The sequence below is a fragment of the Sciurus vulgaris genome (genome assembly GCF_902686455.1).
Source record: "Sciurus vulgaris genome assembly, chromosome: 8".
NCBI classification, from domain to species: Eukaryota; Metazoa; Chordata; class Mammalia; order Rodentia; family Sciuridae; genus Sciurus; species Sciurus vulgaris.
This window is the reverse complement of record NC_136468.1, coordinates 83380801-83406437: the sequence shown is the minus strand read 5'-3', so window position 1 is coordinate 83406437 and position 25637 is coordinate 83380801. Positions and strand designations below refer to the sequence as shown.

Below are 25637 nucleotides of genomic sequence, written 5' to 3'. Positions count from 1 at the left end.
AACATTTTATTTTGAATTTATTTTTAGGTTGGTTGTTTAAAACTACTAGAGAAGAATGAAGTGGCTTATTTGTTTATTGGTCTCATTTCCTAAGAGGTGTGTATTTGAATACAAATAACAGTTAATTTGCAATGCAATTGAATTTCTGATATATCTAGGTAAAGGTACTATTAATATGGCAGACAACATCTCAAGCAATAGTTTATTAATGAAAAATAGAAATCTTGGATTATGTATGAATTAAACACTGACTATATTAAATCACCACCTAATAAATATATTAAGAGCTTAGATACATAAATTTATACAAAGACATAGAATGCAAATACTATGCAAATATTATGTAACTATTTCAGTGTATAAGGCCAATATGCAGTGATATAATTTATTATATCAAAACAATTTTAGAAATTCATTTTGGATGTGTTGCTCTGTGCATTTAGAATTACTGTAATACTTATTATTGTAGGAGAGAATCAGAAGATCTGGAACTGAAGAAACCATGCAAAGACAGAATTCTTATTTTGAAGGAAAAAGTAACAGATGGCAAAGACCTCAATTGGATGATGCTCTTTATTTGGGATTTCTTCAGATTTATAAATTATTTTTGCCATAGTACAGAGAGTGGATCTAATGAACATATACGTGGAGGTCAGGAGACCAGGGACTATGTCTACTTTGCAGATCATCAGATGTTACGCTTCAACCTTTAGACATCATCGTGCCTCACTTTTCACCTCCATAAAGTGAAGTTTATTGTAAGGACATATGGAAAAAGCCAAAAGAAAATGCCTTGAAGAATTCAAAGCACTCTGCAAATAGAAGAAATTACTTGTGAAAACGGAAGGTATCTTTGAATTTTATATCCACTGCATCTTATATCCAGTGCATCTTATGAGAAGATGGGGTGCAAAGACTCCTAGATAAGAAACCTTCTGTAGAAGAGACTATACACTCTCTTGTAGCCTTCTCCAGTGGTTACCTGTATCTACATTTTCCACCTGTCTTCCAAACAGGAGTGGACAAGTGACCAAGCTCCAACCAACATGGTGTCACTGATAGCAAGAACCCCGGCTGCTCAATAATGGAGCAGTATTTATCATGATACTTGAAGTATTTGTTAAATCATTGAATGAATCTATGTTCTCCCTCTTTTCTTCCTTTCATGTAAGCAAATTCTTCAAAAATGAATTTGTATACAGGCAGTCCCCAGGGTTTTGGTTTTATTTGTTTGTTTTGACACTCCATTAGGAGGATAGGCCTAGGAAATGGTATTCCTAGGCTATCTCCTCGAAGGTGTTTGACCTGGGCTCTCTATCTCCCTTTTCCACTGGCTGAAACAAATGCAGAAGCCACGTGTAATATGTTGGCCACCTGCCAATCTATGCTGCTGGCCCACTCACCTCTGGATTGTATGATAAGTGAGACATCAGCTTCTATTATTTAGACCATTTTACTTTGGAGTCTCTCCATAAGAGCAGTTTAGCCTGCATCCTCCTAATTGATCTACCTGTATTCCAACACTAGACTCTTAGGTACAAGGCAACTGGTCTGTCTCTGAACTTGCCCACATATGAAAGATACTATCTACCTGCCAAACTTTCAAAGGGATGGTCAGCTTCAAACAAGACATAATAAAAGTGCATAAAAGACATCATAATGTTAATGTAAATAATTAACAAACATTGAAGAGAATGAAATGGAAAAGAGATATATACAATGTAAACATCCTATCCAACACTATTTGCACTCTCAGAACGAACACTCATCTTCTTTTTTTCCATATTTTGGGTGCATTAGAATTATACATAACAGTGGAATTTGTTGTGATGTATTTATATGTGCTCATCTTCCTCTTAACTTTCAAATAAAGCACACAACAATTTTTGAAATTGAAAATTTAGTAAGTTATAAATCTTCACATACTGATAAACTTAAAAATGCTTCTTCCCTTTTTCTCCCACACTCTGGGCCTTGATTCCCCCTCTTCCCTGTACCCCAGTAACTGTGCATGGCTGGTTCTGCATTATCGCTAGGTCTCGTCTTGAATGTTCTTTCAATCTATATAGGCTGAGTACCCCAAATGCTTCAAAATATGAACTGTTTTGAGTGGTGACATAATATTTTTAAAAATTCACATTCTGAATCACATCACACTTTATTTAATGTTTCAGAGTAAGGAGGTTCAACCAGTAAAATCTGCAAATATTCCAAAATCCAAAAAAGTCCAAATCTGAAACTGTTCTGGTCCCCAAGCATTTCAGATAAGGGATATTCAACCTGTAGTGGATTCTACCTTCAAGAGACTTTTAACACATCACCCAATTTGTCATAACATATTATCACCTAAAATTACTTATTTTATTGCTCCTCTTCATCCCTCCATTCGTACACTGTACTCAACTAGAAAGTAATCACTCATAGCAAGGTCCCTGGCTGCTCAATAATGAAACAGTATTTAGCATAATACTTTGTATTTGTTAAATCATTGAATGAATCTATGTTCTCCCTCTTTTCTTCCTTTCACGTAAGCAATTCTTCAAAAATGAATTTGAATACAGTTCCAAGGGTTTGGTTTTGTTTGTTTATTTTGACACTCCATTAAGAGGATAGAGGGGAAGCCGGCAACAGGACGTTAGAGTAGAAAACTGGGCAGAATGGACTCAGGAATCAAAGAGCTTGCCTTGAGCCACACTGATGCACTCATCCTTTTACCATTTGTATATTTTATAGCTCCTGTCATTGTTTCTCTAATTTGGTTTTAACTTGAACTGAAATCGATGTTCACTATTTACACCATCAGTTAATATACTTGCTACTTCATATCTGTCCATCATTTTCTCTCATTCCCTTTTCACTCTCACATATCATCAACACTCATGCTAGGAGACACTGGGCTTGATTTTTCCCATCTGACTCCAACTTGAAATTGTTACCTGTCAGTTAGAGGAGTGATCACTAGTCGAGGACTGTTTCCTAAGTATTCATAGAAGTACTGGAACTGGGCATCACAGATACTAACAATGCAGTGCTTCTGGGTGTCCTCCCACTGGTGACGGAGTTGAGAGAGCCAAGCAAAAGCCTGGGGGCTGACAACCTGGAATCAGTGCACACTCATTACACACAGGACCCTGATAATTTTGAGGCCACAGATTTAATTTGTTAATGTAATCAGATGTATAGGTTCCATGTAATTTCTAAAATCTTATGAATAGGAAAGCCTTTGTAAGCTATTGCAAATTGTAACTGCATATAGATAGTTGACTACTTAATAAGAAATATGTGTGTAATATGTCTTCATTTACACTGCTTTTATGTAAAACAATATCAATTTGTTCAAGCAATGCTTCTTCTCCTTTATGAATCACCCCAGAGGATAAGTGTTATTATTTCATACTCATATCACCGAAATTCAATGAAAAAATGTACATTCTATACACAAATGAGGCAATCTGTAATTTCTACATTTCAGTATAAATAAACCACGTTCATTCTAAAACCAGTTTGCTCTTAGTATCGACACCCTCCAGTTCATATTTCATCATAGCAAATACTATTTTTTCATTGCTATTCTTTCCCATCTTTACTCAATACTATCCATTCCTCTGCCAACTTAAAAAAGATAGATATACATACACACACATATACATATGTACATATGTATCCTCTTTCAAGGTACATTGGACCCTACGGTTTCCTGAAAATCACTTCAAGTTACCAAAATTATTATCTACTAATTGATGACTATGCAGGGTTTAGCATTTTATTATAGATGGATAAGAATTAGACAAATTATCTCCTTAGTACAAAACAAAGTATGCATCTTTAATCATAATTCATCCTCCTGCAAACGAATCAGTGGACTGATCAAACAGTACAAAAGGTGCAAGGCCATGAAAAAGGAGTAGTCATCAACAGTTCTTTTCAAAATGAGAACACATGGTAAGTGGTATTTTGCAAGGATCAGTCTTGGATTAAATTACATTGTTCATTAATGGTACTTAAGCTGGGTCAAGGAATGTTTATGGCTTGCACAAAGAAACATTTTCTTGTAGTTTACAGAGAGGATTAAATTTACTTTGATTTTAATAAGTGAAGAAATAAGTAGAAAAAGTACAGAAAGCATTTTATGACACATGCATGCATTTAAATTGGGAAAGGAATTGTCTTACTTTATAACATGATCACCCCCAGAAAAGGGATTTAGAGGGAGTGGGTGATGGGATTCATGGCGATGTTCAATAGACAAGCGTACTTCTGGCATTTGTAAGGAGGAACATGGCTTAGGAGAAAAGGGTGAGAAAATTCTCCTTTTACATTAAACACTGACAGCATCTAAGAACACATGGACTTTTTGAAGAGATAAGGAAAACATGTCATTAAAACACGGATAGGAATAGGGAAACTTCTTACAAGCGAATTATCTATCCATGACAGGAAAAAACACGGGATGATTGAAGCAAGCTAGAATTGTGACCAACATCAATTTCTTCAAGGGGAAGTAGATCAAAGCAACACAGTGATGGTTTAAATGACACACCATCTTATGGTTACTGGCTGTGTAAGTCACACAGGTGAGAGTCACAGGCTTTTGGGCCAAGATGGTTATGCACAGGGAAGCCAGAAGTCAGGGAGATAAATGCACTGACATTTTATGGTCCTTCCTTCTGGATTAATTTTTTGGATGATTTGAGACTCCTATATACATTGGAAAAACCCTTTGGGATATTCCTTGGAATGATTCTTGTCAGGATAATATATTAGTTGACTCAAATCAGCACATCAAAAATAAGTGGAGCTTCTCAGGGCTAATTAAACTATACAAACTTTGAAAAAACAATGACTTTCTTGAAACTACTCCAGCATAAATACAATTTTGGGGAAAAATAAAATTTCTACAAACAACTTGCCTTCTGAGAAATAAGTTTTGCTACCACATCTCTGGCATGAACATCTATGGTACAAATTGTCATGATCTTCTGCCTATCTCCAGGTGGAAGTTCTCCCAGCAAAAGCGTAATCAGTGTATTCAATTGAGAAATCTAGGAGGAATTTTTTTAAAAAAGGAGAGAAAGGTTACAAATGCATAACCTAACAACCCAGTAATCTTCACATTTTTAAAGAGGACTTTAGTTTAAAAAACAATTTCTAATTTACTCTATCTCTGGATCCCCAAAGAACCCTGGGGAGAGACAAATACTGTTATTACCTCATTCACCTCAAGGAGTGGAAACTCAGAGCAGATCAGAGATTCAGGGAAAAATGACCCAGGTAGAAGTGGGGCGGGGGGTCGGGGGGGACTCCTGGCTCCCAGAAACGGACACCACCTGCTAATGAGATCTAGTCCACAACTTTACTGGAACAAGAATGACTACAAATTTTAAAAGGAAAAATTAGACTAACTTAAAAGTATAGGAAGGGTTTAATGACAAGTTATTTTCTGCTTTATATAAATTCACCTAACAACTAGTATTTGTTCTGTTTTGTTTCTGTATACAAGATAGTGATGATTACTGAGAAAATATTTAGATGGAGGACTATCTCATTTCACTTTTCTTATTCACATTTCTATTCTTCTTTAGGTCTGTGGATATCAGATAAGTATTTGCTCTTTTCTTTGGAAAGGAAGGAAATAGAATAACATGTATGACAATTCATCAAATTGAATGAAATGGGAAATAATGCATTACAGATAGTAAAAGCAAATATTCTGTAGTGAAACTTTTTGTTTTGAGTGTGTAGGTACACATGTAAACTTGATCTACTTTTTTTTTTTTTTTTTTTTGGTTTTCCTGGTTTCTTATTCCAGAGGAAACTCTTGCTCATATAATACAGAATAAATATAAGACCATTCCAAATAGCATTTTTAAATAGTAAAAAATTGGAAACAACTTGAATACTGATCAAAAAAATGCATAAATAGTGAAATGTTCATTCAATGTATATTCTACAGAAAATATAATAATAAAAAGAATGAACTGCAACAGATGAAAATACAGGTTGGTGCATATAATGTGATATCCTTTATAATATTTAAAACCTGAAAATCATACATAAACATATAGATATGAACATACTGTTGAAAGTATAATTATATCAGTATGAATGTCAATAGAGTTTAGGATAGAAAATACCTTGCGGTGGGCATAACAGAGGTTAATGGGGAGCACACAAGCCATGGAGCTCTAACTGGATTTTTAATAGTTTATTTTTCATTGCATTTGCATGTTAGGTGTAGGGGTGCTCATTTCATATATGCATATAAATATATATACACACATGTACAGACAGTCACACATAAGACACAATCAATGCCTCATTTTATTTTCATGTGTATATATATATATATATATATTTCTGCACCATGTTGGGTATTAAATATTTATTATGGTAAGTTCTTGTCAAGAATATTTGAAAGATATTCTTAGGTGATTATAACATGATTGTTTATACAGAAAATTCCTGCCTTTGAGGCTTATATGTAAAGACAAAAACAAAAACAAACAACAATGACAAAGCCCACCTTTCTTACTCCCTGTTTCACAGCACCTTACTGTGAAGCAATAGTGTCCCCTTTCCTTTTTAGCTCTGCAAAGGCCAGTTATAAACTGTTTGCATGGGACAGAGCTGGTAACGAATATGGCAGATCACGAGAAGCTCTCAGATCTGGGTAGTTGACTGTCAAAACCAGGCTCAATACTATACTGTTCATAAATCCCAGAAAATATTAATCCCAAAGACTTCCCTGATACTGCTGTACATCTGGACAGAAATTCACATAACTAGTGAGAAGGGAGAAGAAAGATAACCATAATATGCACAGTTTATGTGAAATGAAAACGTAGTTTCCCAGACACTGACGAAGCACATTACCTGTATCATCTCATTGAATCTTACAGCTATTAGCATCCTAACCTTAGAGAGAAGGAAGTAGTCATTGATGTGTTACCGCATTGCCAGTGAGGGACAGGGAATTCAAAACCCCCATTCTGACTTCAGAGCCTCAGTCTTACTAGTCACACCTCAGGCTCCCTGCCCCAGTCCTCACACGGCTCAGCTGCCACCTCCAACTCTAAAGAACTGCAGTTACGCAAGGAGGATTCCAAAGACTTTTAAAATCAAACACAAACGCTTGCTCAAAGAAATATGGAATTTGCATATCAGGATATGCAACAACTTTATAAGCATTTCATCTACTTCCTCCCCATTCCCCAGCTTTGAGGTATGATTAACAAAAATTATATATTTTTAATGTGTATAATGTAGTATTTTGATACATGTATACACTGTGTAATTACCACAATCAAACTAATTGACATATCTACCACCTCACATAGTTATCTTTCTGTGGGGATTGGGTTGGTGAGAATACTTGAGATCTACTTTCTTAGTGAATTTTTTTTTTTTTTTTTAGCTGTTGATGGACCTTTATCTTGTTCATGTATTTATATGTGGTGCTGAGAATCAAACCCAGTGCCTCATGCGTATGAGATAAGCACTCTACCGCCAAGCCACAATTCCAGCTCTCTCTTAGCAAATTTAAGTGTATAATACTATAGATACGGATGTTACATATTAGGTCTTCAGAATGTATTTCTTTGTCTTATAAATGAAAGTTCATACCCTTTGGCCAGTATACCTCCTTTTCCCATGGTGACCACCACTCTATTCCATTACTGTGTTTGACTTTTTTTTATTCTACATGAGATTATGCAGTATTTGTGTGTCTTCCTTATTTCATTAAGCATAATGTTCTTCAGATTCATCCATGCTGTTGCAAATGACAGGCTTTCCTTCCTTTTTTAAGGCTGAATAGCATTCTATTGTGTGTGAACACAACAGAACACATGATGCTTTCCTTTTTCATCTATCAATGCACACCTATTCTGCTTCCAGATCTTGACTATTTTGAATACCTCTGCAACACACATAGGGAGTACAGACATCTTGTCAAAGTCATGATTTTATCTCCTCTGAACATATACCCAAAGTGGAATTGCTGGATTATACAGCATTTCCATCTTTAATTTTTTGAGGAACCTCTTTACTGCTTTCCATAGTGACTATACAATATTTTCCCACCAAAAAAGTGCAAGATTTATACACTGATAAAAGAAATGGAAAAAGACACAAATAAATGAAAAGATACCCCATGTCCATGGATTGAATTTATTTTTATTTTTTTTTTAATTTTTTTTTTTTGGTACCAGGCGTTGAACCCAGGGGCCTTTAGCCACTGATCCATATTCCCAGTCCTTTTTTATTTTTTTATTTTGAGACAGGTTACACTAAGTTACTTAGGGTCTTGCTAAGTTGCCTAGGCTGGCTTTGAACTTGCAATCATCCTGACTCAGCCTCCCAGGCAGCTGGGATTTGTATTTTCAAAATGTCCACACTATCTAAGGAATCTATAAATTCGGTGCAAACTATATCAAAATTCCAATGGCATTTTTCACAAAGAAAAAGCAATCTTAAAATATGTATGAAACCAAAATTGACCTGCAGTAGCTAAAACAATCAAATAAAAAAGAACAAAGCTGGAGATATACCTACTGATTTCAAATCATATTACAAGGCTATAGTAATGAAAACACTGTGGCCCTGGCATAAAAGTACACTGGCTAGTGGAACAAGACAGAGTCAAAAAAATAATTTTTTCAACTAATTTTCAAGATAGGCACAAAAAGTACACAATGGGGAAAGAATAGTCCTAGTCTCTCCAATAAATGGCACAGGGAAAATGATATCCATATACAAAAGAATCACACCGTATCCTTAAACCATGTGCAAAACTCAATGCAAAATGGAGCAAAGACTTAAATGTAAGGCCTAACACTATAAAACTCATAGAAGAAAACACATGGGAAAAAGCTTCTTCCCATTGCAAAGCTTTTTTGAATTTGATGCCAAAAGCACATACGATAAAAGCAAACAGAACAACAAAAACCAAGTCAAGTGGAAACCAAGCTAAAAAATCTTCTGCACAGCAAACAACAAAATAACAGAAAGGCAACATATGGAAGAAAACATTTTTAAATCATTTATCTGATCAATGCCCTGAAATAGCAATCCATACAACTTAATTAAAAAAAAACAAAAAACCTTATTTAAAAATGAGCAAAAGACCCAAATAGACGTTCAAAAGGTGCATACAAACTAACCAACCAGTGCATTAAACAAACGTTAAACATCACTAATCATCAGGGAAACAAGAACTGAAACCACAGTGAGATGTCATCTCACACCCACTAGCATGGCATTATCAAAAGGTCAAAAACAAGTATTAGTAAGAATATTTATTATATTATTAATATGATTATGATAATTATAGTAAAGATATAATTTTAATAATTTTTAAAATTATAACTTTAAAAATAGTTAAATCTTAACAAACACAGATGTGATCACTTTTCACATGTGATGTGTTCCATGTTCATCATCCCTAAGATTTTAAATTCCATGCAGGCAAGAACAGAGTTGTACTCAGTGCTTTATACCCAGAGTCACTGAAGAGCTAGCTGGCAGTATTTGTCTTAAACAGACAAATGAATGTATCATAATAGACCATGCACAATATAAGTTTCTAAATGAAATTATATACATGTTGGTTAGCAGGAGGTGTTTTTGCACAGGATATTTTCTTTTCTAGGTCAAGATATGCAGTCTTCAGTCTCAAATCTTACACCAACACCAGTATTTGGTGATGGAGTTAACAACAATAGCAATACCTTTGCCTTTAAGAACATTTACAATTTCAAGTGCCTTCACTCGGCACTGTCTTGGCTGAGCCTCCCAACAACCTGTGATTTCTACATTATTGACTCATTTTTCACAGAAGTTCAGTCAAATGAAAGATGATTAAAAATACAGCTTGTCACCATTACAGGCACAGCATCATATGTTGGGGATCTCATGTTGTCTCTCAAGATTAAGATTGTCCTGATGATACTGTTTCATATGAAATAAAATTCTATAACCATAAAAATAAATAGTAGATATAAAATGTCTATTATTAGAGCAGTAGCATCAGGTAGCAATTAATATATGGTCATACTATAATTGCACACAAGTTTATGGTCTGTGACATATAAAACATTCCTTGGCAGCTTTTAAAAATATACACCCCATCATGCAATTAGTACTTACTCTTGCCATGGGTCACGGCATTGCTGATTTTCTACTGGATAAAGGATGCTTGCTTCCCATCCACTACCTTTAGCCTCTGGAAGTCGAGTGACTGTTTTCACAATGTATCTTGGCTTTAACTAGAATGTAAAGACCTGGGGCTATAAAGCAGCAGAACTGAGTACAATCCATAAGGCCCGTCATGACCTTGCACTGCTGTTCCCCTATCAGACCTCACTCCTCCCACACAGGGCTTCTCTTTGTTGCCCACCACGACTGCTTCAAGGTCATGGCAATGGCTTCATCTGCCTGGAGTCCTCTTCCCTATGATCTTTGGCTGTTGGCTTCCTCCCATGATTGAAGTCCTAGTTCAAATGCACCTGTTCAGACTGGCCTTCCCTGGCATACTATTTACTAACCCCTCCTAGCCATTCATTCTATATGATCCTATTTATTTTCCTTATGGTGCTTATGAGTGTCTTATCATTCAGTTCCTGTTGACTGCCTCCCCATTTTAACAATACACTCTAACGATAGGCCCGCATGTGTCTATTCTGTGCTGTACTCCCCTGCCTGGCACAGTGGCCAGCATAAGGAATGTGCCCAGCACATAATCACTGCATGAAGGAGTAAAGGAAGAGCTGCGTATACAAAGGACGGTGACAATGTACACCAGAACAACAGTCTATTCTCTCACCCACTCCTTCATCCAAGATGACTCCTGTGGTTACTGTCCCCAACCAGGAACACAGACACATAATTGTTTGCTGAAACAAATACAAAGGGCTTGGATAGCACACAGAGTGCAGTAATAGGGCCTTGCCTAATCTCGGGCTTGGAAAGGCAGTTTGGAGGAACGAGTATTTATGCTGGAACCTAAAGGCTGAGCAGGATCTTGGCTATGAAGAAATTAGGAGTTGACCACCCAGGGCAGCAGTGTTAGGGTGACAGAAACAGCCTGTGGGAAGGTCTGGAACAGAGTAGGTGGCGCTGTAAGGGAACTGTAAGTACAGAAATGCAGGAGGGGAAGCAGAGGGAACAGGTGCATGAGGATGCTGGAGAGGAGGGCGAGGACCAGAACAGGCAGTGCTTGGTCACCTCCCGCAGGCTGATGGGATGGTGTTGAAGGAGTCTGAAGTAGGACGATCATTGCATTGCATTTTAAAAGATTTCTCTGGCAGTGAAATGAATTGGAAGGAAACAAGACTAGAGGGAGAAAGCCAAAAAGAAGATGCTAAAGCCGTCCAGGTGAGAGAGGAGCCGCTTGGAATAGGATATCGATGCAGCAGTTTGAGAAAACAGAAAAATCAGACATCTTTGGGGGAACTGAAGATAGCTGTGGTTGACTTGGACACTAGGTGAAAGAAAAGTCAAACCAGCTCCTTGTGTACACAACTGGAGAAGAATATCCATGTCGTTTTCTGATATTTGGAACACTGGAGAGCAGATTTGAGAAGAGTGATGTTATTTGGATATTGTATGTTGTGAGTACCTGTGAGAATTCCAGTGACAAATCCAATATGCTCTGAGCTGTGCTTCAGGAGAGAGAGAGAGCTGAGCTGGAAATCAAAGTCAGCAGCAATTTGACAAAGAAAATAGAGCATCCCTAGCAGTAGGTGAGATGAGCCAGGGGCAGGTGATGTGGTGAAAAGAAAAAGCGATGCAGGGCAGAGAATTTCAGGGAGAAGAGGAGCCAGGAAAACTGAAGAGTACTACAAATTGTCTAAGGAAAAAATGGAATTCAAAAAATCTTGAATATAAGTGAGGAGAGTATTTGAAGGTGGAAGGCATGTTTTCTAACACTGAGAATTTAGAAATAGATGGAATCCAGTGGTAGAAATGTGTTGTGAAGAGATTAGGAGCAAAGGGAAAGAAGAAGCAGTCCTCTGCACCATGGACTCCCCCTTCACAGATGCTGGCAACCACGAATAGAAAAGACTTGGGGAAAAAACCCTTAGTCCACACCGAACACACACAGACTTTTTTCTTGTTATCCCCTAAACAATTGAGTATATCACCTATTATATTAGGTATTATAAGCAACAAGGTAGTGATTTAATGCATACAAGAGGATGTGCATAGCATGTGTGCCAACACTACAATGTTTCTCTATAAATGACTTGAGCATCATGGATTTGGGTATTTGTGGGGGTCCTGGAATGAATCCCCCAAGGGTAACAAGGGGAAACTGTAGCGACACTAGGTCAACAAGCTTTAGTAAGACACAGGTTACAGAGTTAGGGCAGGACATGGAAGGTGATGTAGTATTAAGGAACCATTTCTGGTCATTTTAATTTTATATAATGAGAGAGATTTGGGCATATGTAATAATGGGAATAACTGAAGGCAGAAATAGAAAAGGAAATCAGGACAGTCCTGAGAGAAACCAGAACACAGGAAGAGAAGGGGCTCTGAACAATGGGAGGGAGGTCACCCTCCCATCCTAACAGAGGTTGGTGCAAAGCAAAGGACAGAAGCTCAAATGCCACTGATCTAGTGCCTCTCTGATGAGATCAGCAGATAAGAGCCAACCTTTGTTGAGCACTTAGAGTCATCACGTGTGCACACGTGGACTGTACGCACACATTCTAATTTAAGTATCACAACAGCCTGATGAAGTACATTATTCCAATTTTATATATGAGAACATGAGATTATTTGCTCAAGATCACACAGTCAGGATTTAGTACAAACTCCAAGCTTTGACTGTATAATTTACAAATACTTAACCATTCCACATGGATAGTATAACAGGGAACCTTGGCAGGCAAGAGTGAGATTCCAATGGTTGTAGCCCATGGAGGAAGTAACTCAATATTCTTCACCTATGAATTTTCTTTAGTAAACATAAAAATGCCAGAGAAAAAGATGTGACTCCTGTGCACCACTCAGTTGCACAGATATCTAGATGACACACATATCTAGAGGACTGTAGTCTTCTCAAGGAGTGCCAGCTGGCCTGGTGGGCTGATGGTGGCTTCTTGACGAAGAACAGTGTCATAGACTCATAGTCACAACTGGTTGAATCAGCCAGCACCTGTTATCTATGGCAACATTCACACTATAATGGCAAAATGGAGTCGTGACAGAGACAGCATGGTCCAGAGATGGAAATGGTTAGAACGTCTGCCCCTTTATAGAAAATATTTGTCTCACTGCTTCTGTCCTGATCCAGGTCCTGTGGCAGTATGGTATACAAAGGCCACATATGTGAACTTAAGGAGCTGTGTCCTTAAAGACGATAGGTTTAAACAGGGCAAAATGGTAAGAAGATCTTCCTTGCAATAGACGCGCTGCAGTTTTACCAGCATCAGTCATGACAAACGCCATCTCCACTTAGGAGATGGTAGAAAGGAAACTGGAAAAAGCTATTCTGTAGGAATGTTAAGGTCTGGAGCTCAGCAAATCAAAATGCACCTTACGATATAGCTGTGATAGCAGCACTTCAGGGACCAGCTACCAGAACTCTTGACCCCTTTCCCACTGGACCTAACACTGAAGTTCTTGTTTCATAACAACAGCAACAAGGATCTCTGATCCTGAAACCTACCAATGCGTCACCTTAAGCAGTATCGGAAACAATGCATTTCCCTTTCCACCAGCCAGAGCAAAGAAAATTGTAAAAGGACCAAGTCCTGCCTTCTGAAATGATCAGGGTATGTGTTGGGGATTCTCAATTCCTTGCCTTCCTTTCCAAGGTTCACTTCCTACTTTTCTAAGTGTATTGCCAAAACCACCAGCAAAATATTGAGCAAAGAGCGTAGGAGACAAGTGAACATTATTACCTCACGCTTGACACTAATGGAAATGATTCTAAAGTTTTACCATTAAGTATGATTTTCTCTGCAGGTTTCTGGTAGATATTTTTTTCATCAAGTTATAAAGGTTCTTTTAAATGCTTATATTAGAAAAGAAAAAAAAAAGTGTAAAGGCAATAACCCAAGCTCCTAATTTGAAGAAATTTGAAAAAGAGGAACATATTAAACTCAAAGAACAAAAAATCGAAATCAAAATGCAAACCAGTGAAATATTAAACCAACAATAAAGTCAACAAAGTCAAGTGTTCTTTGCTTGAAAATAGAAAATTGATAAACCTCTAAAAATTCTAAGGGGAAAAAATAGAAAATATAAATTACCAATACCGGGAATGAAAGTGGGATATCAGGCCAGAACTTACAGATTCTATGGACAATATGGGGACAATATAATAACCTGTGACAAAAAATTAGAAAATGGATTAAGGTTAGACAAATATTTTCTACAAAGGGGCAGACGTTCTAACCATTTCCGTCTCTGGGCCATGCTGTCTCTGTCACGACTCCATTTTGCCATTATAGTATGAAAGTAGCCGTAGACAACAAGTGCTGGCTGATTCAGCCAGGGCCTCAACTCTAACGAAATGGGAAAGTACTTCGAAAAATAAAAATTCCAAAACTGACACAAGAAAAGCAGCAGTCCCCAAAGCTAAATAGCACTGTGTGTATAGATGAAACCAATCTATAGCAAAGCATATTCCACAAAGAAAACACCAGACCCATCAGAGATGTTTGCCATAAACTGTCACAAAACAAAACACAACCCTCTGCAGTTCTGAGACATCTGATCCCAAACTAAGAAGGTATCACAAGGAAAGGAATCACAGACCAATGACTGATAACAAACTACTAGCAAACAGAATCCAGAAAAGACATAAAAAATACGTACATAACCACACAGATTTTATTTAATTAAAAATCATAAATTTACATAGGGCAATGTTGTTTGATTCTGTTATTTTTTCCCCTTCCCCCCACCCCTCCCACCCCTCTTTTCCCTCTATACAGTCTTTCCTTCCTCCATTCTTACCACCCTCCTTATCCCTAACCCTAAACCTAACCCTAACACTATCCCTTATATGTCCTCATCTGCTTATCAGCGAGATCATTCGTCCTTTAGTTTTTTGAGATTGGCTTATCTCACTTAGCATGATATCCTCCAATTTCATCCATTTGCCTGCAAATGCCATAATTTTATCATTCTTCATGGTGGAGTAATATTCCATTGTATATATATGCCACAGTTTCTTTATCCATCCATCAACTGAAAGGGCACTTAGGTTGGTTCCACAATCTGGCTATAGTGAATTGAGCAGCTATGAACATTGATGTGGCTGTATCTCTGTAGTATGCTGATTTTAAGTCCTTTGGGTATAGGCCAAGGAGTGGGATAGCTGGGTCAAATGGTGCATAACAACACAGATTTTATTATTCAGGAGTGTAATGTTGACTTAACATTCAAAAACTCACAGTAACACAATAAAAGGGACAAACCACATAGCCATCTCAACATCTTGAAATCTGAAAAGTCTCAAGGTGTCTTCAAGATAAAAACTCTGAGTATGTAGTAATAGAAGGCATTTTCCTTTATTTGATAAAGGATGTTTGTAAAGACATATGACATCAGGCTTAATGGTAAAACATTTCAGTTTCACCCTTACTATGTCTGTTCAACATTGTACTGGGAATCCTAACCATCTAAAATATTCAAGAAAAGAAAATAAGAAGAAGATAAAACAATGAAAACAGTGAAAAAGTAAAATTGTCATGGCTTACAGATGATGTATTTATATTTGTAGAAAGTCCTATGGAATTTATATATATATATATTTTAGAAACTACAAAATGTAGAAAGCAAATTTGGCAAAGTCCCAAGACTTTGTAAATATTTAAAAGGCAATATAGTTCTATTACCAGTCATAAATACTGGAATATAAATTTAAAAGTTTATTAGTATTTAAAACAGAATCAAATATCATATATCTTTAAAAATAAATATAAATATAGTGAGAAAGGTACAAAGATTATACATTGAAAACTATAGAAAACATTGCTGAGAGAAATTAGAAATATCCTATGTGGAACAATATACCCTTACTACAGAGATGCTCATTTCCCCACTATTTATATTTAAATTTAATGCCATCCCAGTCAAAATTTAATTAGGCTGGGATGAGGATACAGTTCAGTGGTAGAGAACTTGCTTGGCATGTGTGAGACCCTGGGTTGGATCCCTAGCACTGAAAAAACTTAATTAGGCCCCAAAAATTAGGCTTTAAAAAAATAAATGTCATGACAGAAAAATTTATACTGAAAAGAACTGAGAATATTCCAAACAATTATTGGGGGTGGGGGAACAAGGTTGGAGGACATGTAACATGATTTCATGGTTTATTATAATGTTATAATAATTAAGAGTATGGATTTGACATAAAGGCAAAAAAAAAAAAAAAAAAAAAAAAAAAAAACACCAAAAAAACAAAAAACAGATCATTGGAACAAGAAAGTCTAGTATATAGTCAAATGACTTGTGACCAAGGTGCCAAGTTAAGTCAATGGAAAAAGAAAAGATGTATGGATCACAGTTCTAAATGAAAAACCTAGAGCCATAAAGCAGCTTGTGAGAAACAGGATATCTTCATGACTTTTAGATAGGCATGACTCTCATAGACATCAATGAAAATGTTGGTGTATTACATCAAATTATAACTTCCTGCTCATCAAACACCATTAAGAAAATGAGCAGTCTATTTATTTTCTGACAAAGGATTAATATCTAAAATAAATTCTGAAATCAACAATAGAGGCAAAACACCCAATTTTTAAAAAATGGATCAAAAGATCTTCATGACAAAAGACTGAATCCAATTAATACATGAGAATAACTTTAGAGAAGTGCAAATAATTAAAATGCACTGAAATACCATTTTATAGCCACCAGAAAGACCGCAATCATGAAAAATAACACCAAACATGGGCAAATATGAAGTTTATAGAATTTTGTTACACTGATGATGGAAATATAACAATGAAAAACAGATTGTGTCTTTAATGGTTCAATACACACTTTCTCTATTATCAAGCAGTTTCACTTATAGGTATTTACCCAGGAGAAATGAAAACAAATGCCCATGAAGATTTTTTTTTCAAGAATGTTTAAAGAAGCCTTATATCTCACACTGGAAATAAAGAAGTCAACAGGATGGATTTTTTTTTAAAAAGTAGTATACTAATACATTGGAATACTATTAAACAGTTAAAAAGAATGCATAGCAAATGCATGCAGCAAGGTAGATGAATCTTAAGAATATGTTTGTCAAAAAGTGTAAAGGGTCTAAGAGTCACCATGAAAACTAATTTCCTAGTCTGCCAATGTTTCATAGGTGCTGGCAGAAGATATAAAGATTCCTCCATCAGAGATAAAAGACAGTATTTATTACTCATAGCAATAGCCCAAAGTAATCTGGGAGTATCTGCATTTGTACAAGTTCTGTAAGTTCAAACTTTCAAACACTACTCAGAAAGAATCAGTACATGCTGTGTGAGTTGTACTACAAAAGACAAATTCTGAGTTTGGGAAGTCCAAATATTTTATAAAAGATAAAAAGCTTTCCTGACCTTTTCTCCAGAAAGAAATATTTTTATTATACTAGATAATAAGACAACCTCCCTTTTATCTGGAGCAACATGACCTTGATCTTACAAGCATCCTGGACACAAACATTCTGAAAAGACAGTCCAGAACAAAAGGCAGTCAGTACTTTTTCTCATAAGCTATACAGAAACATGAGATCCATGAGTAATATCTACCAACAATGCTAAGTGAAAAATCCAAAAAAAAAGATATATAGCAGTTTAGAAGCTACACCAACAGAATTTTCTTTTGTATTATATTATTATCTGGTTTTGAATTGTATCTTTGTCTGGTTTTTGTATCAAGTTAATTTGAACTTTATAAAAAGAATAGAAAATCTTTCCACCTTCATTTATACTCCCTAACAGTTGATACAACATGGTATATATCTGTTCTTTTAAATGTCTAATAAAAACCACCAAAACAGAGCTCTAAGGGCAGAGAGCAGGTAGGGTGCACATCTTTGATTACAGTACCTTGATTACTAGTTGTTTTGGTGTGGGTATGAGTGGCTACCCAAACTCTCTTGTGTTAATGTAGAATATTCAGAGTTAAAACGATTGGATTAGGAAAGATGTAATCAGTCCATCCTAGTTTGAATGACCTGACTGGGTGTAACCTGCACTGTGTGAGTTGTACTAGAAAAGAAAAATTCTGAGTGGGGCATGGTTGGAGGAGGTGATCACTGAAGGAGTACCCTGGAAGCGTACATCTTTCCTGGGGTTTCTTCCCTCACACAAGCTCAAAAGCTTTCCTCCACTGCGCCCTTCTGCACTTTGGCCCTGGAGCAATGGAATTGGTCATTTATGGACTGAGATCTCTGAAACTGAGCCCTCCTCTAAGCTGTTCTTGTTGGATATTTTGGTTATAGTGACTAAAACAATTTTAAGTATTTCTTTGGCTAATTGTCTATTTATATTTAGGTCTTCTATCTCATTTGAATCAACTCAAGATAAAGTGTTCATAGAACACTCACCCATCTATATATTTTTTTAAAGCAGTTCTAAACCCAGGGGTACTCCATCACTGAGCGACACCACTTGTTTTTTTTTTTTTTTTTTCTTCTTCAAATTTTGAGGCTGGCCTCAAACTTGCAATCTGCTTCAGCATTCCAAGTAGCTGGGATCCCAGGAGTACACCACCATACTCTACCTAATTTAGGTTTTTAATTTATTTATTAGCAAAACAATATCACAAAGTTACCTTGTCACTTTATAACCTCTACTGAAGGGTATGTTTCCATTCACTACCCATGTTTTCATATTTTCCCTCTGAACTGCAAAAACTGATGTTATTGGTCTGTTCAAAGAACCAACTCTTGTGTTAATCAGATTGTAATCATATGGCACATGAGTGACAAATCCCCTTTCCTCTTACCTCCATCTGTCATGGTGGGGATCTTGAATTACTACAGGATATGCTGTATACTTTTTCTCTAGAGCAAGGAGGTAAACTGCAAGCCATGAGCCAAACCTGGCCCACCATCTGTTTTTTATAAATAAATTTTTGTTGGAAACCAGCTATACCCATTTGCTTACAAATTTACCTATAGCGTCTTTCTCACCAACACAACAGAGATGTTCAATTATGGGAAAGCAAAGCATTTACCATCTGCTTCTTCATGAGAAAAGTTGGCTAACCCTTGCTCTACAGTCAAGACATAATCATGACAGAAGTCCTCTATACATGGTTCACTTTATAAATTATTTCACAGAATTTTAAACACTTCTATCAGTATTACGTTGGAGTGTGTGGGGAACGGAAGAGGTTCCAATTGACCATCTCGTCCACATTTAATCCTGTCACTGATCACGGACACTGTGTTTTTTATATTTGTTGAATCTCGGTTTATAATTTCTCTGGAATTTCACTGGGTTAAAATGGATGTGTCATTCCCTACTAGACTACAGCTTCCTCGTTTTTCAATGATTGCACTGATTTTGTTCCCTTTTAGTTACCCATCAGTTCAATTTCATCTGATGGTTAAATTCCCGGTATTTTTCAAATTATCTGGTTCAGTATTTCCATGAACATAAATATATTTTTCATAACTTGACATTCAATGTACAGTCATCTCTTGGTGTTCACAAGGAACTGGTTTCAGGATTGTCTTCTCACCACCACAAGATATCAAAATCTGTAGAGGCTGAAGTTCTTTATAAAAACAAAAAATGAATGACATAGTCTCTGGGTATAACCTATATACTTTCTCCCTGTACTTTAACATCTAGATTACTTATAATATCTAATACAACGAAAATGTTATATAAATAGTTGTTATACTGTATTGTTTAGGGAATAATAATAAGAAAAACATTTGTACAATTCAGTAGGTACAATTAAAAAAAATTCCATCTATACTGGGAAACCTGCTGATATCAACTTAATTTTGGATGAGAGAGGAAGTAAAAAAAAAATATGAGCTATCCTCACCTTTTCCTGTAGATTACAAAGCATAGAACTATCATATTCCATTTTTATATGAAGGCAAAAAGACAAAAACAAAAACTTGTGTCCAATATATACTGGGTAGCTCCAGGATTGACAGGCTCTCCATGTCAGGTAATAAGGGCTTGGACAAAATAAGATTATAAATTTTGTATACAATTTGTTTTTTAAACAATTTCTCAGCATCTGAGAGTGAAGCCAGAAATTGACCTTGAGCAACAAAATGAGGGTTTCTTTCCTAAACACAGTAATTTTTATTCTTTGTGTGGGGGGAAGATGGACTGTTAATGAGAAAAGTTTTATGTTGTTGATTATGAGTCTTATCAAAAAGCTCTTTGGGCAATGTCTCAGCATACTAGAGTTGTTAATTTTTTTTTTAAAGTATAAAATGCTTCTCTCTCTCTCTCTCTCAATTTTTCACACAGTTCAACAATGAAAGAGGAAAAAAATAATGAAGGAGAGAAAAAAACCTTATTACCAGGTCATAAGCCTTCAAACCAATTTTTTTCCAAGGAAAATTCAAATCTGAGAAATTAAATTTACTATATCTGTCGTATTTTCAAAAACAAGGCAGGTATATATACTCCAAAATGCAGTATTTTTGTGTTTAATCCCAATATCATCATACATGCAATAGTAGAAGATCTCAGGGAAACAATTTAAAATAATTATCTTAGATTTATTTCACTATACTTTGAAAATAAGAGAAAAGGAAAGAAATATTTGTTTAGGTAGATCACCAATTACAGTCAACTCTCATCTCTGGTTTTTAAATTAAGCCATTTTAAGGGACTAAAGATCATTTTAAAAACTGTTCACAGTGTTACCAAGAGCGATTTTAATTAAAAACACCCTAGCAGATGGTTCCATCCATTTTTAAAGGGAGAACACTAAAAGGATTTCAACTTAGATGCATACACTTCTCATGACCCAAACCACAGCTTTAATAGTTCACAAATGTTAGTTTCTCTAGTTCGTACATTAGTATAGTCTCAGAACTGAAACACCATATCAAAGGCACCTGTTTGGTTTGTCTGTCAAACATTCCAATTTGTGCTTGAAGTGTTTCATAATTAAATTGATAAATTCTTTCTTCTTTTTCTGTTTTTCTTCCTATTCTCTACTTCTCATTTTACACACACACACACACACACACACACACAATTACATAAATATTGAACAAAATGGGGAAAAATATACACCGAGGGAAGAAAGCTAAATTTCATGAATTAGTCAAATAAGTTAAAGCTCCTGGAATGTGAATTGCTTGAGGAGGAAGAGGCGCAGCTGCAGTAGCAGCTGCCCAGTGTAACCAATGGGGAAGCAAAGAGGCAACCCGAAAGCCGGAAAGACCTTTGGCTTTTGGAAAGGAATAGAGTCCTTTACAGCAATCAAAATCTCAAATCTTCCCCAGCACTGCAAACAAAACAAAACAAAACAAAAAAACCCCTCAAATCTATGCTATGTGAAGCTGCAGTATTCCAGAATGACCCTGCAAATGTGATCAGGACGTCCTACACTGAGTAATTAACCATAAAATTAATCCAGAACCTACATGAGATCCTGACTAAATGAGGGGAAAAACACGCTAGCGGGACATTGGTTCAACTCAGTAGAGACTTTTTACAGGAACAGCAAACTTTGATAACATTTTAAAAATGAACACAGAGCCTGAAGTGGTAATGTCTGCCTATAATCCCAGTGACTCAGGAGACTGAGGCAGGAGGATCACAAGTTTGAGGTCAGTCTGGGCAACATAGCAAGACTCTCTCTCAAAACCAAAAAGAAAAACTAAGTAAAGAAAAAGAACTGGTATAAGTTTTAGTGCCCCTGGGTTCGATTCCCAGTACCAAAAACAAACATATAAAAATCAGTCTCAAGAGTATTATAGTTGTTAGAACAATCTAAATGAAAGTATTGACTATCTCTGAAATAACTAATTAAAGATTAAAAACCACAACAAAAAGATCGGTCATCATAAAACTTATTTTTAAGGAACCAAAAAACTTTGAGAGGCTGAGATGCGATTACTGAAATTAAACTAGTGGAATATCTATAAGGGAATCCTTGTACACCATTGGTGAAACTATATCTTTGTACTGTCATTATGCAAAACAGTATGACAGTTATTCAGAAAACTAAAAATGGAACTACCATAGGATCCAGAAAACATTCCGAAAGACATGAAATCAGTAATAGCAAAGAGATATCTGCAGTCCCAGGTTCATGGTAACACTAAGCATAATAGTCAAGACATATAATCAAACTTCCATGTCCACGAATACATAAGAATTTTTTTTAAAAAAGTGGTAAATACATGCAATGGAATACTATTCAGTTTTTAAGAAAAAGGAAATCATGGATTTGCAGTAACCGTGATGGACCTAGAGGACATTATGGTAAGTGAAATAATTCACTAAAAGACAAACACTACATGAGTTTACTTATAAGTAGAGTATGACAAAGTGGAATGCAGATTTAAACAGAGTAAACTGGTGGTTACCAGAGGTGGGGGGATAGGCAAAGTGTCAAGTGACCCAAAACTCCAGTTGGATAGAAGGAATAACTTAAGAAATCTATTGTACATTATTGGTGAATAATAATTACAGTTAACAACAAAATACTGTATATTTGAAAATTGCTAAGACTTCAAATGCTCTCACGACATAAAATACTGTGTTAGGTAATACATAGGCTAAATAGCTTAATTTAGTCATTCCACAATGTATACATATATCAAAACATCAAGTTGTATACAATAAATACAATTTTTATTTGCCAATTCAAATAAGTGAAATCTTTAAAATAAAAAAAAAATCTTGAAGTGTTTAGAGGTAAAGATAGATTTCTGTTACTTCTTTTGAAATGAATGAGATATATATAAGATGGATTGAAGTATGGTAGAAAGCTCGATAAACAATAGATATGTGAGAAAATGAAACAAAATATTAATTATAGAATCTAGGTGATAGGCCTGCACATAACTATGATTATTTCAATTTTGCTATATGTTTGAAGATTTTGTGATAAATTATTGGGGAATGTATCAAATGCATTTTGTATCATATTAGACACCACTGTCATTGTTGCTCCCAACAACCTCATAATAGAACAGCAATGGTTAACACATCATCATACTTAAATTTTGTCAAGTACTTTAAAATAGTATTTTACATATATTAACCAGTTTACTCCTTCTAACTAGTTATATAATATATATAACATATCATCCTGGTACTATCATTATCCTGTTTTACAGATGATGAAACTAAGTCATAGAGCAGATCGCTAGCTTGTCCATAGCCAAGTTACACAGCTGGTAAGTAAGTGGTAGAAGCTGAAATCTGAACCTATATAACCTGAGATTTTTTTTTTTTCTTTATCATATGCTACATGGAAAAAAAAAAAAGGTTAGTAAACTCAAAATAGTACCATCCCTACTACCATAATTAAAGGGTAAAAAAATAACACGAAATAATGGCAAATAATGGTTAAAAAAAAAAAAAAAAAAGGAGGGGGGGACTTAGAGATCAGAATAAATGATTTTTGATGAGAAAGAGGATGTTACATCTATGAACAGTTAAAATAATTTAAGAGCCTTGAGAGCAAAAACATCATTCCTAGAACCACAGAACCTAGAGCAGAGCCTGCTTAGAAATTAACAATCAGAGGAAATCCAAAAAAGGTATAGGGAGGAAACAAATTCTGGCATTTTTAGGGTAAATTTGATGTATAACCATGACAAGAAAAAAGGTAGGTAATATATTTGATGAAAACATGAAGTAACCATAAAATGTATGGCATGTAAAAGAAATTGGTACTTTTCTATGCCTGTTTGACAATACAGATATACATCTAATATATACATATTAAATATATAATTACACTTATATGTAAATAGTCACAAATTAATATGTGTTTATATAGAGATTGGCATCTATACACTCACACACAGAAAGGTAGAATTAGTTGATAGGAGGAAAACTTTAAATGCTGAATGCCAAAATGTTTTCTCTAGAAAGTGAACCTATAGTTTGCCTTTTAAAAATTATTTTATATTAATTTTCTTGAGTATATTTTCTTCTTTTGCATTGTAACCAATAAACATATAATAAATCATGAAATTGAAAATAAAATTGATATAAATAAGAAATATCTATAAAATATCATTTACTATTTTAAGCAATAAATATTCTAAAAAGCAAAAAAAAAAAAAAAAATGACAAGTTGAAGGCAAGGGAGAAAGAATTAGATGAAGAGAAAAAACCTGGAGTAAAGGAAGTAGAAATATGCCTGTTGAAAGATTTAAGTTTGAGCAATGATTGATAACAGCTGAAAGTTAAGACAGGTTATTATTTTAACTAAGTGTTTTAAAATGTCATTACTTACATATAAAATAGTTATAATAAAAAGCAATTATTAGCAAATTAACCATCAGGAATTTTTATCAGAAAAGAATAAAATTGAGATTTAATTAATTATCTCAGTTATTTATGTCCATGAAATAAAAATTAACTACTTAGCTTCAGCCACTAGAATTACAGAGATAGCATCCTAAGAAGAAATCAGCCACTTCTTTAAACTCAATCATAACCCCAAATATACTAAATAGAAACCAATACCACATCTTTCAAAGAATGGAAAACTAAGAATATATTTTTCTCCAAAGGTAAATGATAAATGAGTGAATGAAACTTACCTCTTTAAGTCCCTTCAAGGATCAGAAATCATAAATCTATAAAAATACCTGTTTTTTATGGAAATCTTTCAGGGCCGTTTCATAGCCTTCCTCCAGTCTACTGAAGGCTATTCCGACATCTGTAGTCCACCATATTTGTGAGCTGGTCAGTGCAACCTGAGCTGGGAAATCAAAAATCCACAGTTCTCTAGGTGTTTCCTCATAGGCCACTATGGCTTCCGTAATAGACTGACGTACTGTTTCTTGCATGGTCCGTTCAAGCTGCAGAAGCCAAGTTTCCACCTTCAGAAACAAATGGAAATGTGTAACATAGGGTTAACTATGGAAGGAGGACCATTGTGTCCTCCCATCAATCCTAGACCATGTGACAAGCAGGACCTTGTATGGATTCATTTTAAAGCTTTGTAGAAAACTACAGAGGAAGAGTTGAACAAATGATCAAATGATGGACGAATGATTTTCCTATGTGAGCCTGTCTTCTCACACTGATATACTTCACTGCATATTACATACCAGCTGCCCAATAGCTTTCCACAGCCTAAACAGAGCCTGGCTTCTCTATTATTCACTTTCTAGCTTTGAAGACTAAGAAGTTGGAGACCAAGAATCTCCCCTTACCCCAACAGTGTTTTGAGAAACTAAATGCAGTACCACCTACAGAGGTCTGAGTCACATTCAAGAGTTTTGGGGATAATGGAAAACTGATTTTTAAAAAATTATCTTCTGATCATTTTTAAAATCTCCTGAAAATTCTCTAATATCTTCATTGTTCTTAGTCTTAAGCCAAAGTGTTTTTAGCAAGTATCTTAATTATATTTCCTGGTGGTTCTAATCTTCACTTGTCAAAAATAAAACAGCAAGAGAACATAAAAGATAGGACAACTGCTGACTTGTGAAAATTAATCTTTTTAAAATT

General features: G+C 35.4%; 1 protein-coding gene across 1 annotated transcript in view; it reads right to left on the bottom strand.

Annotated features, from left to right (window-relative positions):
- DNAH11 (dynein axonemal heavy chain 11) overlaps positions 1–25637 on the bottom strand; it is a 335620-nt gene that overhangs the window by 198746 nt on the left and 111237 nt on the right. Inside the window, 3 exon segments of the mRNA XM_079151923.1 lie at positions 2937–3097; positions 4911–5042; positions 24770–25003. Of these exon segments, the coding sequence (XP_079008049.1) occupies positions 2937–3097; positions 4911–5042; positions 24770–25003 (527 nt within the window).